Source organism: Sus scrofa, chromosome 4 (genome assembly GCF_000003025.6).
Source record: "Sus scrofa isolate TJ Tabasco breed Duroc chromosome 4, Sscrofa11.1, whole genome shotgun sequence".
In the NCBI taxonomy this organism is placed as follows: domain Eukaryota; kingdom Metazoa; phylum Chordata; class Mammalia; order Artiodactyla; family Suidae; genus Sus; species Sus scrofa.
In genome coordinates, this window is record NC_010446.5 from 35,501,159 (window position 1) to 35,513,826 (window position 12,668).

At 43.8% G+C, this 12,668-nt stretch overlaps 1 protein-coding gene across 6 annotated transcripts in view; it reads right to left on the reverse strand.

The window, feature by feature from the left end:
- The window catches only part of GRHL2 (grainyhead like transcription factor 2), a 196,607-nt gene that overhangs the window by 132,371 nt on the left and 51,568 nt on the right, over nt 1-12,668 (reverse strand). For all 6 annotated transcript variants that reach the window (XR_002343689.1, XM_005662935.3, XM_021090600.1 and 3 more), the window contains exons 3-4: nt 7,010-7,077; nt 649-1,042 (exon numbers count right to left, since the gene is read on the reverse strand). Coding sequence is in view for 5 of the 6 variants with exons in the window: in XM_005662935.3 (XP_005662992.2) it covers nt 649-1,042; nt 7,010-7,077 (462 nt within the window). In the remaining variant the exon portion in view is untranslated. The remainder of the gene's footprint in view (nt 1-648; nt 1,043-7,009; nt 7,078-12,668) is intronic.

Sequence of the window (12,668 nt, forward strand, 5' to 3'; positions counted from 1 at the left end):
TGAGGAAACCTTGTCGATTCTGCTGTTGGTTACAGAATTTTATACAACTACGAAAATTTCCAAACTGTACCCTTAAAACATGTGAATTTAAAACAAGCAAGAGATCACTACTTCTATAAATTCTAAGGGCACATGAGAAGAACACATCGCCTCCATATCTAAGAATACACACATATATATACTTGACTACTGATGGTATTAATTATTTATTGAGTATTCAGACAAGGTTTTTAAAGAATTATATTGTTTTTTCAAAAGATGGACAGGCAACATCTTTAGCTGCCATTTGGAAGGTTCAAAACTGGAAGAGGTCAAGGTGAAAACTTTACAAGGTAGGAAGTTTCCACACAATGGGCTCTTCATTCTTCCTAAGTATTTAATTTTAAGACTACACCTCAAACCCATAAAGCCATCTATCATCTAAGAGGAAAAGTGGAAATATTCCTCCACACACACAGACCCATGGTTTAATGATACTTGTTTATAATGAAAGATGCAAACAGGTGTAAAACAGACAAACAAAAAACCCAAAACCTAAACGCACAGTTTAATTCACTTATCCCCCCTTAAAAAGCAAACGGAGAGGAACAGGGAGGTGGGGGTTCTGGATTTGGGTGCCGGCCATTGACATAGGCGCCGGGGACTCACCTCTGGGGCTCCGTCCTTGAAGCTCTCGCTGTAAGTGCTGTCCGGGGTGCTGCGCTGGTCGTCCTTGAGGAAGGAGCCGTGGCTGGCCATGGACGGCACGCCGTACTGAGTCTGCTCGAAGATGACCACGCGCTGCTCCTCGCCATCTCCCCGGGGATAGTGCACAGGGGGGGCCATGAAAACCGGTGTGAAGTCTTCAGCCTTCACCACCGTGATTCCTGACACAGGGACAATGGCTGGGCTCTCGGGGACGTTCGTGCTGTACTGCTCCCGTTTGGAATTCTCCAGGTGGTCTTGATTGAGGGACAGGTTCACTGGAACAGTCTTTAGGACCTGCACGCGGTTTTCTCCTCCACTCAGGTTACTCTGGGCGTCGCTGGTGCCAAGACAGTTTCTGTGTGTTTAAACCCGCCCCCCCGGGCAACAGGATAGAATTAGAAAAATCACCATTTTGCAACTCCTAATAACGGAGGCCGGCAATCATCAGTGGATCCCTACACATTATGGGGAAAATGGACAAAGAATGTTACAATGGAAAACTGGATCTTTGCATCACTGAACACAGGACTACGACTCATGTGTGCCTCCTGGTAACCTGGAATCGGCCCTACCTATAAAGTGCAACAACAAAAAAAAGTTGAGGGAGTTCCCGTCGTGGCGCAGTGGTTAACGAATCCAACTAGGAACCATGAGGTTGCAGGTTCAATCCCTGCCCTTGCTCAGTGGGTTAATGATCTGGTCCGGTGTTGCTGTGAGCTGTGGTGTTGGTCGCAGACGCGGCTCGTATCCCGCGTTGCTATGGCTCTGGCGTAGGCCAGTGGCTGCAGCTCCAATTAGACCCCTAGCCTGGGAACCTCCCATATGCCACGGGAGCGACCCAAGAAATGGCAAAAAAAAAAAAAAAAAAAGGTTGAGGAGCTCCTGTCGTGGCTCGGCAGTTCATGAACCTGACCAGCATCCATGAGGACATGGGTTTGATCCCTGGCCTCGCTCAGTGGGTTAAGGATCTGGCATTGCCGTGAGCTGTGGTGTAGGTTGCAGACATGGCTCGAACCTGGCGTTGCTGTGGCTGTGGCATAGGCCGGAGGCTACAGCTCCAAATCAACCCCTAGCCTGGGAACCTCCATATGCCACAGGGGCGGCCCTAAAAAGACCCCCCTAAAAAAAAGGTTGACCCGAAATCAAAACACGCCTTTATATCTAACTACCAGTTCTTAGGAAATACGGGAACTGGAAGAATGTCTTAAACAACATGGGAAAGGAACAACCATACATATCAGGATGTCACCCTTCTTACTGGACTGGTTGCTTCATTAAGTCAGAGGTGTGAAGAAAAAGACAGACAGGAGCCTTGTTCTATGTTAAGAGATTTAAAAAACAGATCAGGAGTTCCCGTCGTGGCGCAGTGGTTAACGAATCCGACTAGGAACCATAAGGTTGCAGGTTCGGTCCCTGCCCTTGCTCAGTGGGTTAACGATCCAGCGTTGCCGTGAGCTGTGGTGTAGGTTGCAGACGTGGCTCGGATCCTGCGTTGCTGCGGCTCTGGTGTAGGCTGGCGGCTACAGCTCTGATTCGACCCCTAGCCTGGGAACTTCCATATGCCACAGGAGTGGCCCAAGAAATAGCAAAAAGACAAAAAATAAAAAAATAAAAAACGGATCACATAAGATGAGCAGATCTTGTTTGAATCCTGATCTGAAAAACCAAGGAGGCATTTGTGAGGCAGTAGGACTTTGGAGGCAATCGAACATGAACTGGGTTCATCAGTTAGCCAATGTTGAGGAACCACTGTGAATGACATGTGATAAGATTTTGAGATTGTGTAATAAGATGTCCTTGTCCTGGTGTAAGTAGAGATTCAACTCAGAAGTTGTCAGAGAGGTGAGACGACATGAAGCAAGCCAGGGACTTATTTTAAATACTACTGGAACAAAAATAAAGAAAAGAAGGGAAAGAGAAAAAGTCGAGATTAAGCAGATGTCACAAGAAGTTATCATTGCTGAACCTCAAGGATGGGATGGGTCTTTGGGGGTTAATCATACCATCATCTTTATTTACGGATATGTTTGAAGGCTTTATAAAGGAAAACATTTTAAAATAGCTTTTTTTAAAAAGGCGGGGGCAGGAAAACAACTTGAAGAAGGAGAGTGGGAAAAATATTCTTCCCTGTTCTGTGGGCTACATTCCTTGCAGGAAAAATAAGATAATGAGAATTTATCATTAAAATATTTTCACTAAATTGAGAAATAACATGAGCTCATTGCTATCCTTTGCACTGAATTGCTTTCAGAGCTTAAGGAAGTGGCATAACTGGGCTTATGTAAGACAAGATCTCTCAGATCTCAGACCTCCTGGCTGGTACAAAGAGAAAGGAAAGGATTTAGAAAATTAATTCTTGCCAGGATAGGATGACATACTTTTCATCTATTACCACAGAATTCTGGGGGAGAGCAGAAGCAAAGAGAAATGTCTTCATCAAAGAGTGTGGTTTCTTTTTTTTTTTTTTTTTTTTGGTTTTTTTTTTGTTTTTTTGGCTTTTCTAGGGCTGCTCCTGCGGCATATGGAGGTTCCCAGGCTAGGGGTCAAACCAGAGCCACAGCAACGCGGGATCCGAGCCACGTCTGTGACCTACACCACAGCTCACGGCAACGCCGGATCCTTAACCCATTGAGCAAGGCCAGGGATCGAACCTGCAACCTCATAGTTCCTAGTCAGATTCGTTAACCACTGCACCATGACGGGAACTCTATTTTTTTTTTTAATGTCTTTTTGTTTTGTTTTGTTTTGTTTTTAGCGTTGTTGATAGCAGGATGATTTTACCAGCAACATCCTTGTGGTCAATAAGATTTGAGGCTGGATTATTCCGAATGACATAGAGAGAAAATTCATGTTTGGCATGGAACCCCATCACCAATGTCTGTTTTTTTTTTTTTTTTTTGCCTTTTTGCCTTTTTGCCTTTTTTAATTGAAGTATAGTTAATTTACGATGTGGTGTTAGTTCCAAGTGTACAGCAAAGTGATTCAGTTATACATTGTATGTCTTCATACATACACTTTTTTACATTCTTTTCTATTATACATTATTCCAAGATATTGAGTAGCATTCCCTGTGCTAAATGTCTACTTTTTTAAACTAGCACATCCTTTCTGGGACTTGCAAGCATCTCTCATCAAGAGAAATATTTGAGTAAAATTGGTTCTTGCAAGAACTGAGCTCTCCTGATTCCTCTCCTTAGAGAAATCCACTCGCCTCTGAGCTTGCCTAACTCTCCAGCAGGACGTGGTATTTTTAGCTTTGATTTTTTCCAGATAAAACTTCAAAGTGAAGCTGGAGGAAAGAATGGCTCCCCATGAACCAAGCCAACAGAAAAATATCCGAGCTCCTCCGAGTCGGACACAGACCTGTAGAAATCATCCCGGAAAAGACTCCTTTAAGGAATAGACTAAAATCACAAGTCTACAAACATTCTGGCTTTAAGTAAGAGCCTGCTTTCGTGGCCAAATCAATACAACAAATCCATACCTAAAACAGTAAAAATTTAGAAATTTTATTTCATCTGAACCCACTGAGCTGATGAGGCCCAAATCCAGACCACCCATTGATATCAGCATTTCCTAAACCTTGCTGCTTAGAATATTGTATGGAATGTTAATAGATGTTCCTCAAAGAAAGGAGCCCTAGATAAAATCACAATTAAAAAAAAAACAAAAACAAAACTAAATCCACTGCCAAAATGAGACCACCCTGGTGGGTCACAATTATGACTACAGTCAAGGCCCCGGGGCTTCCTTCACTTGTTTCACTGTAGCCCAGAATTTCCCAAATTCATTTTACCCAGGTCCCTTCTGTGGAGGAGATATTAATACTTGGGCATGATATTTTGCAAGTCGAACGTAGAGAAGTTGGGCTGTGTTGATGAGCTACCAAAGCAATCATCCAACGTTCCTTTCTTCTGGGTTTTACACAAGCATGATCTTACTTACTGGCTTAACCCTTGCAAAAATTCAAAATTAACCACCTCCACTAGAGTTAGAGTCCCTTTCAGTCCAAATTTCTTAAATCTCGAATTCATGCAAAACACCTGAATTCTAAACCAGAAACACAGGTCGAAATATTTTTGGTGTTCTTATAAACAAATAAAAAAGCCAGCTAAGAGAATGGTACAAACCTTGTCAAACTGTTATAGAGACAAGGAAATAATAGACTCAGCACCACTCTATAACGTGTAACTACGCCTCTATAGAATTGCATTGGCTTTAAAAGCTGATGGCAGAGAACTTTGAAAGCCTACCAAAAAATGGATGATTGTTGCAAAGGAAGAATTACTGTGAGATACTGACTCACCCGCAGTAGAATTTAAAATTCGGAGTTCCCGTCAGGGCTCGGGGGTTAGCGAATCCAACTAGGAACTATGAGGTTTGTCTATACCTCACTGCCAGTTATCTTTTAAGATGCTCCATGAAGATCCCCAAAATGGCCATTAAAATACAAGAAGAGGTTGTCACTCTTTAATGTTGTTCTAAAAGATACTTGACCCAAACGTGGCCTCCTTTGTCTCTTATGATGCATACAGAGCCCACACCTTAGACTGGTTCTCCGCCTCCCCACCTGGACTTTTCTGTGATGACTGGTTTAGGACACGGCAGACAGCACAAGCTCAGGCTAATAAATATTGGCTGAACAGAGGAAAAGTTACAGGTCCTGAAGAGTTGGCAGCCTCTTTCTCCCAGTCATCACTGTTACCAACTAGTTAGTGCCCAGGGCCCCAAAGCAGTGTGGAGCACCGGAAGATCCCTGCGGGAGTGCAAGTCAGATGCAGAAAGCCCTGATCTTCGGCTGGGAGTGTGCCTTACAGGTGATGTACAGCCTAGGGCTGCGGGTCATACGATAACATCACAATGTCACAAGCAGTTCTCCATCACAGCCAGGTAAGATTGTGACACACGTTTTAGCAGGAGGCTTCGTTTGTTCTGGCTCCATGTTTCCAAGTGGAAAAACCCCCTGTAGAAAAGCATTGCGGGAGTTCCCATCATGGCTCAGCAGAAATGCATCTGACTAGTATCCATGAGGATGCAGGTTCGATCCCCGGCCTCACTCAGTGGGTCAAGGATCCGGCGTTGCTGTGAGCTGTGGTGTAGGTCACGACGAGGCTCGGATCTGGTGTGGCTGTGGCCATGGCGTAGACTGGGAGCTGCAGCTCCATTCAACCCCTAGCCTGGGAACCTCCATATGCCGTGGGTGCAACCCCCTAAAAAGCAAAGAAAGAAAGAAAGAAGGAAAGAAGGAAGGAAAGAAGGAAAGAAGGAAAGAAGGAAAGAAGGAAAGAAGGAAAGAAGGAAAGAAGGAAAGAAGGAAAGAAGGAAAGAAGGAAAGAAGGAAAGAAGGAAAGAAGGAAAGAAGGAAAGAAGGAAAGAAGAAAGAAAGAAAGAAAGAAAGAAAGAAAGAAAGAAAGAAAGAAAGAAAGAAAGAAAGAAAGAAAGAAAGAAAGAAAGAAAGAAAGAAAAGCACTGTGGCTTTTCCATCCCTCTGTAGGGCAAGAGACCCATCTGCTTGGTTCATTTGGGAGAAGTAACTGCACAAGGTGGTTCAGACCCTTCTTTTTCCATCTATACGTCGTCTGGATCATCTTGGCCAAAAAGAAGGGACTACTCCAGCCACAAGTGGCCTGTCCCTTCAGGAAGGCCTGAAGTCCTGCCTGAGACTGGATGAGTAGCCACATGTAGGTCAGAACTGAAATTTTACAAACTGCTGATTCAAAATCACATTCTCTAATTAGTGTCATCAGAAGTTAAAAAAAAAAAAAAAAAAGGCCTTTTAATTTCAATCTGTGTCTGGTTTTTCACCTGGTTCTTAATTCAGGCTTGCAGGAAAGGAGTATTACATATGACCTGCAAACATCTTTCCTGCCCCTGCGCCTGACAGTGTCCGCTGCCACCCATCAGCTCCTCCCTGGCCTGAGATCAGCCTGGCCCCCTTCCTCTCCCCCTCATCCAAGGCCATCTTTACTGGGTTCACTCCCAAAGGCCTCCTCCCAGTTACACGGCCATTGGATTGACAGAAAAGTTCACACCAGCAGTGGGCTATCTTGCCACTACATCATCTCTTACTCTCAGGATTTGCAGCCTCCTTGGAAGACCCTGATGATTCTTTGGATCCAAAAACCAAAAAATGCAATTTTCTCTCCACACTGAGAGATCCAGTTTTGGTCCAGACACCAAAAGACAGATAGAAGACATTCAACTTCTTAACTTCCATCTCCTCCCAAGAACAAGAGTTATAGTTTAGTACCGTGGCTTTCAGAAAAACATAGGAAAAGCGTTATTGAGGGAACCAGGCATATTCCTTTATAGATTATCATACCTTTTATCCTGGTCTTCTTGGCTATCACTTGCTTTGCTTAGGGACAGAAGCCTCTTGTCTCGAGGAACCTAGAAACATCACCAACCATCAGTCAGGCTTACATAGATAACCTTGTGCAGAGCAAGATACCAGCATAAGCAAAGGAAATGAAATGGGCTCAGCAGTAACGAACCCAACTAGTATCCATGAGGATGCGGCTTTGATCCCTGTCCTTGCTTAGAAAGTTAAGGATCCAGCATTGCTGTGAGCTGTGGTGTAGGTCACAGACGAAGCTCAGATTTGGCATTGCTGTGACTGTGGCGTAGGCCAGCAACTGCAGCTCCAATTGGACCTCTACTCTGGGAACTTCCATATGCTGCAGGTGTGGCCCTTAAAAAAAAAAAAAAAAAGAACATTCTCCAGGAAAATGGCATTGCCTGAGTGGCAATGACAGTGGAGCAGACTCAAAAGGGTGATGCTAAATGTAGGGCCACAGCAATCCTGAGTCTGCTGTGTACCCACGGCTGACACAGGCAGCTCTCACTGGATCTGAGCAACTCCCAAGGCATTCCCCTTCCCAAGGGGGAAGGGGCACCATGAGTGGGGGGCTGAGTCTGGATATCTGTGCCCTGCAGCAGACAGAAAGCATCTTGGAACTACACCAAGCATCCCGCTAAGGACCAGGGACTGACCCTCCACTCTGATGAGGGACTCCAGGTGCTGACATGAGGGGAGCAAATTGGGTAGGGGGCTGCACAGTCCAATGGGGAAGCAGCATCTAATACTTGGACCAGACTTTACGTACCTTCCCTACATAGCTCACAAACTGGCTTCCACCATTCTTCTAATGCACTTTTATAATTGTCTTCACAACCACAATGCCAACACATGACCTGAGAGATTACTGAAAAGGTGCTACTTGAGAGAAGGGACACCCCCACTGGCTGTTTCTGACCATCATCTGCTCACCCTGTTGCAGTAGGGATCACGTACCTATCCCTGCCATAGTTCCCAAACACATGAAAAGTGGGTTCAGATTTGTTTGGCTGGTTGGATGCTTTGGCTTTCTGTGGTTTTGATTTTTTTTGGGGGGGGGTACTCAAAATGCAGCCTTCACTCTTTTGACATAAAAGAATGCTTACAAGAAGCATCTTTCATCTGAATTCTTCCAGCAAGCCTCATGGTTTTCATTCACCTGAACATGGGTGCAAGCCCAGCCAGATGGATGAGGGAGGCACAGGGAAGATTAGCTAATAGTCTAGACCTAGACCTGATTGTCGGGGTTCAAATCCCAACTCTGCCACTAACTAACTCTGCTCACTTTCCTCAGCTGCAAAACAGGCATAGTGGTAGTCCTGGACCTCACAGGGTATTTGGTAAAACTAAATGAGGTATTTATTTTAAGTGTACTTCGAGTGTCCAGGACTTTATAAGTATAATTAAATAAACATAAGGTAAATCAAGTGTAAGTCCTTTGTTCACAGGTTAATGTTGAAGGTCTATAATGCAGCAGGCATTACTAAGTGCTAGACTGAAATCAGATGAAAAAAATACAGCTCCTACCATCTACTGACGATGACAGATAAACTTAAAATCTCAAGACCTAGCACACTCATGTTCACAGCAGCACTATTCATAACAGCCAAAAGGTGGAAATAACCCAAATGCCCATCCAGGGATGAATGGATGTTATATGGAATATTATTCAACCTTAAATATGTAATCAGATACACGCTATAATATGGGTGAGCCTTGAAGACATTACACTAAAACCCATTGGACACAAGTCCATCCACTTCCCTGGAAATGCCTCCCTCCTGGTTCAGCCTTGTTCAGCTTCCCACACCTCTTTGCCTGGGCTGCTGCATTGGTCTAACTGGTCTTCCCTCTCCTTCACTTAGTCCCTGGATCCATAAAGAAGATCCAGACTGATCTTTAAGTCCGACCCTACTATGCTCTTACTTAAAACTCTACAATGCTTCCTATTATTCTCAGGAACGTGGCCTCCAAAAAGTCTCCTCCCTCACTGTGGACAGCCTCCCTCACCACGAGGCCCACGGCCACACTGCATCTCTAACCTTGCAACACTCCTCGCAGCAGAGCCATCCCACCAAGTCCTAGCTGCCTAGAAGGTACTCCTATCCCCCGCCTTGCCCTACCCATGCCTGCTCTAGGCTAACATGTGAGCATACCTCAAGAACCATCTCAATGTCCATATCTAAGATTAACTTTCAATCTCCATGAGTGTCCACCTTGGGCACGGCTACATCCCAAAGTGCCTGGGATGTCGCAGGCCTTACTAACTTCTCGTTGAAGGAATGACCGCATCATTCAAAATGGCCTACAAAAGGCAGAACCAAAGAAGTAGAAGAAATAAGGACTCCAGACACTAAAATGTGTTGGCAACTCCAAAAGACGATGGAAGTGAATGTTAGTGTTGCCAAGATGCACGGATGCCAGTTCTGAGCAGACTGTGCGGTCCAGAGTGCAGCGCACAATGTGGCAAAGGCTGACTTTGGGTGTGCTCCCATATGAGACATTCTGAACCATGTTTACCTTTGGCTTCCCAAAGACTGTCCTTCTTAGAAAAAACTGACACCTCTGAACTCAAGCCCCTTTCTCGAGTCTAGACCCCCATCACTAGCAGACATCCCTACCTGGGCATCCTACAAGCATAGCCAACTCAGCATGCAATCATCCTTCTCTCTGAGGCCCTTCTTCTGCACAGCCCACTTTGGTTAATCTGACAATCACTTTAGACACTGTGATCCTAGTTATAGGCTTCTCACACCAAATCTCTCTCTCTCTCTCTCTCTCTCTCACACACACACACACACACACACACACTAAATTGCCAGCTTTTATTCAAACAAATATTCAATGATTTCCTGAACACACCACTTCGTCTCTATTTAGAGAGAGTGGCTGACTTAAAGAGAACCTCATAAATGTTGACCCAGGGAACTCCTACCATGATGTCCTACTTTAGAGCTTCATCATTTTTTATCTGGACTATTACAACAAGCTGTTCACTGCATTCTCTGCCTATAACCCACCTGCCTGCTGCTGCTGTGGCTGTAATATGTGTAAATTATTTCTCTAATCCACCAGGTCTATGCTCGAAATCCTTCAGGAAGAGAGAAAATGAATCCAAATCATAGAAAAGAAGAATTACATTTCTTTTTCTTAAGCTTCCTTGCATTTTCTATAATGTATATGTGTAAGCTTAAAATAAAAGGCTGATTTCTTTTTAAAAAATTTCAACAGGTTATGAATATTAAATCATTCATTCGCTCATTCATCCAACAAAAAGCCAGGCCATGCACCCAGCCGTGCACTGACTATAAAGACCAGCACACTAGCCAGGTCCCTTCAGAGGAAGTCACCGCTTTCATGACCAGCCTTGACTCCCCATCCCCATCACTAACCCTTCATAGATCAGCAAGTCTGATTCTTTGGATTCCACCGAGTGCAACCTGGGGTTTGACACCATATGTTTTCTCATCTCTTGTTCTCTTTGCATGAAATGTTCCCTTTTCATGTGTCCACCTGAAAAATCCTCCTCTGCTTCCCAGTAGATGAGGCATTGCTTCCTCTGAAAAGCCTGAGTTCTCTGGGAGACGGTCATACTCTCCTCACTGCTCCTGGAGCACATTGCTTTTACAGTATTTACTGCCATTCCCTGTGGTTATATAGGTTTATAGGACTGTGACCTCTCTGAGGCCTTAAACTTGGGTCCAATTGCCTTTGGATAGTCAACCCACTCCCATAATGCCTATCACCATTACTGGAAGGTCAGAGCAAAGTAGTACTTGTTGGATGATGGATGGATGGATAGATGAATGGAGGGATGGAAAGATGGATGAATAAATAGATGGGCAAATGGATGGACAAACAAACCAAACAGTTGGTTTCTAGCAGTACCAGGCCAATAGAACAGATAGGAAACAACTTGCCAGGGAAGTATATTTTTCACTAGGGCTAGAATCAGATGATTATGAACCACCAGCTCCCTTGGGGAAAAAATTAAGTAAGCTATAGAAATCAAACCACTTTTAAAAAGAACTGATGGAATCTGTCACATTTTTCTAAGTGCCTGAAATTAATCAAAAGGTTACATGACTTTGGAGTGCTACTGCTAAGTAGCTAGAACTGAATGGAAAACTGGTCTAGAATTTGAGTTCTTAAATTATGACAGATTCTTGGTTATTTTTATAATGGATACTATCTAAGTAGCCTTAAATGCATATTTTAAAAATTCGAACCCATTTTCAAATGGATTCAAAAAAAGGCATTTTTCATTGATGAACACTTAGTGGACTGGATTGTATGCCCCCAAAATTTGTATGTTAAAACCCCAGTCCCCAGTGTGACTGTATTTGGAGACAGGGCCTTTAAGGAGGTGATTAAGGTTAAATCGGTTCATAAGAGGGATTATTGGCCCTAATCCAATAGGACCAATGCCCTTCTAAGAAGAGGAAGAGATACCAGGAGTGTGTGTGCACAGAGAAAATGCCACGTGAGGACACAGCAAGAAGGTGACCAGGAAGGGAGGCCTCACCAGAAACCAACCCTGTCAGCACCTTGATGTTGGACTTCTGGCCTCCAGAACTGTGATATTGTGTCATGGCAGCCCAAGAAGACGAACAGACAGTGTAATGAAATAGACATTGGGAATACACAGGACTGCCCTGTGACCTTGAGTAAATCCCACTTAGATGGCAAAAATGTAACATATAAAACCTGATGGGATTCACTACACTGACCCTGAGGTGACAGTTTTTAAAATATAGGTGGAAAGACTTTGAAATGGATCAAGTATTATAATAAGAGATGGCTTTGCAGTTTCCAAGGACAGGAACCACCACTTCTTGAGTCCTGCCTTGAGTCGCACACACCCCTCTCTATACTGTCCCCTCAGGGGTGATGGATGCCAACCTTAGGAATGAGGAAAAGAGATATGTTTTACAAAAAGAATCAATTATTGCTTCCAAAGAGGTATGCAAAGTCTGTAGAATTTAAGTGGTAGTGTGGCAGCAAATGTTAACAATAATTTGACCTCCCAAAGTTTATACTCAAAAAAAAGAGACTCTCTATTTTTTTCCATTAACTTTTTTTTTTTTTTTTTTTTTTTTGGTCTTTTTAGAGCCACACCCTGTGGCATAGGGAGGTTCCCAGGCTAGGGGTCAGGTCAAATCAGAGCTGTAGCAGCTGGCTATACCATAAGCCACAGCAACACTGGATCCAAGCTGCATCTGCGGCTTACACCACAGCTCACTCCAACACCTGAACCTTAATTCACTGAGCAAGGCCAGGGATCGAACCCGCATCCTCATGGATACTAGTCGGGTTCACTAACCACTGAGCCACGATAGGAACTCCCCAATTAACATTTTTCTTTACAGAAAAGAACATCTAGCCTCAAGGTAGATTTATCTTTGCTTTAACTTCAATACCAGCATATATAAATTGTGAGCGAGAGGGCTAACGCCTGAAAATGACCATTTGGACACAGACTTTTTGGAAACAAGACTGATCCTTTAAAGTTCCAAGCAAAAAATATAGTAAAGCTAGTGGGAAATAAATGAACCGTGTAACTTGGCTAGTCTGCATAGTCTTAGAAAACATAAATGTAAATATAATGACAAACACATTATAAATGTTTTATATCCTAAATTAT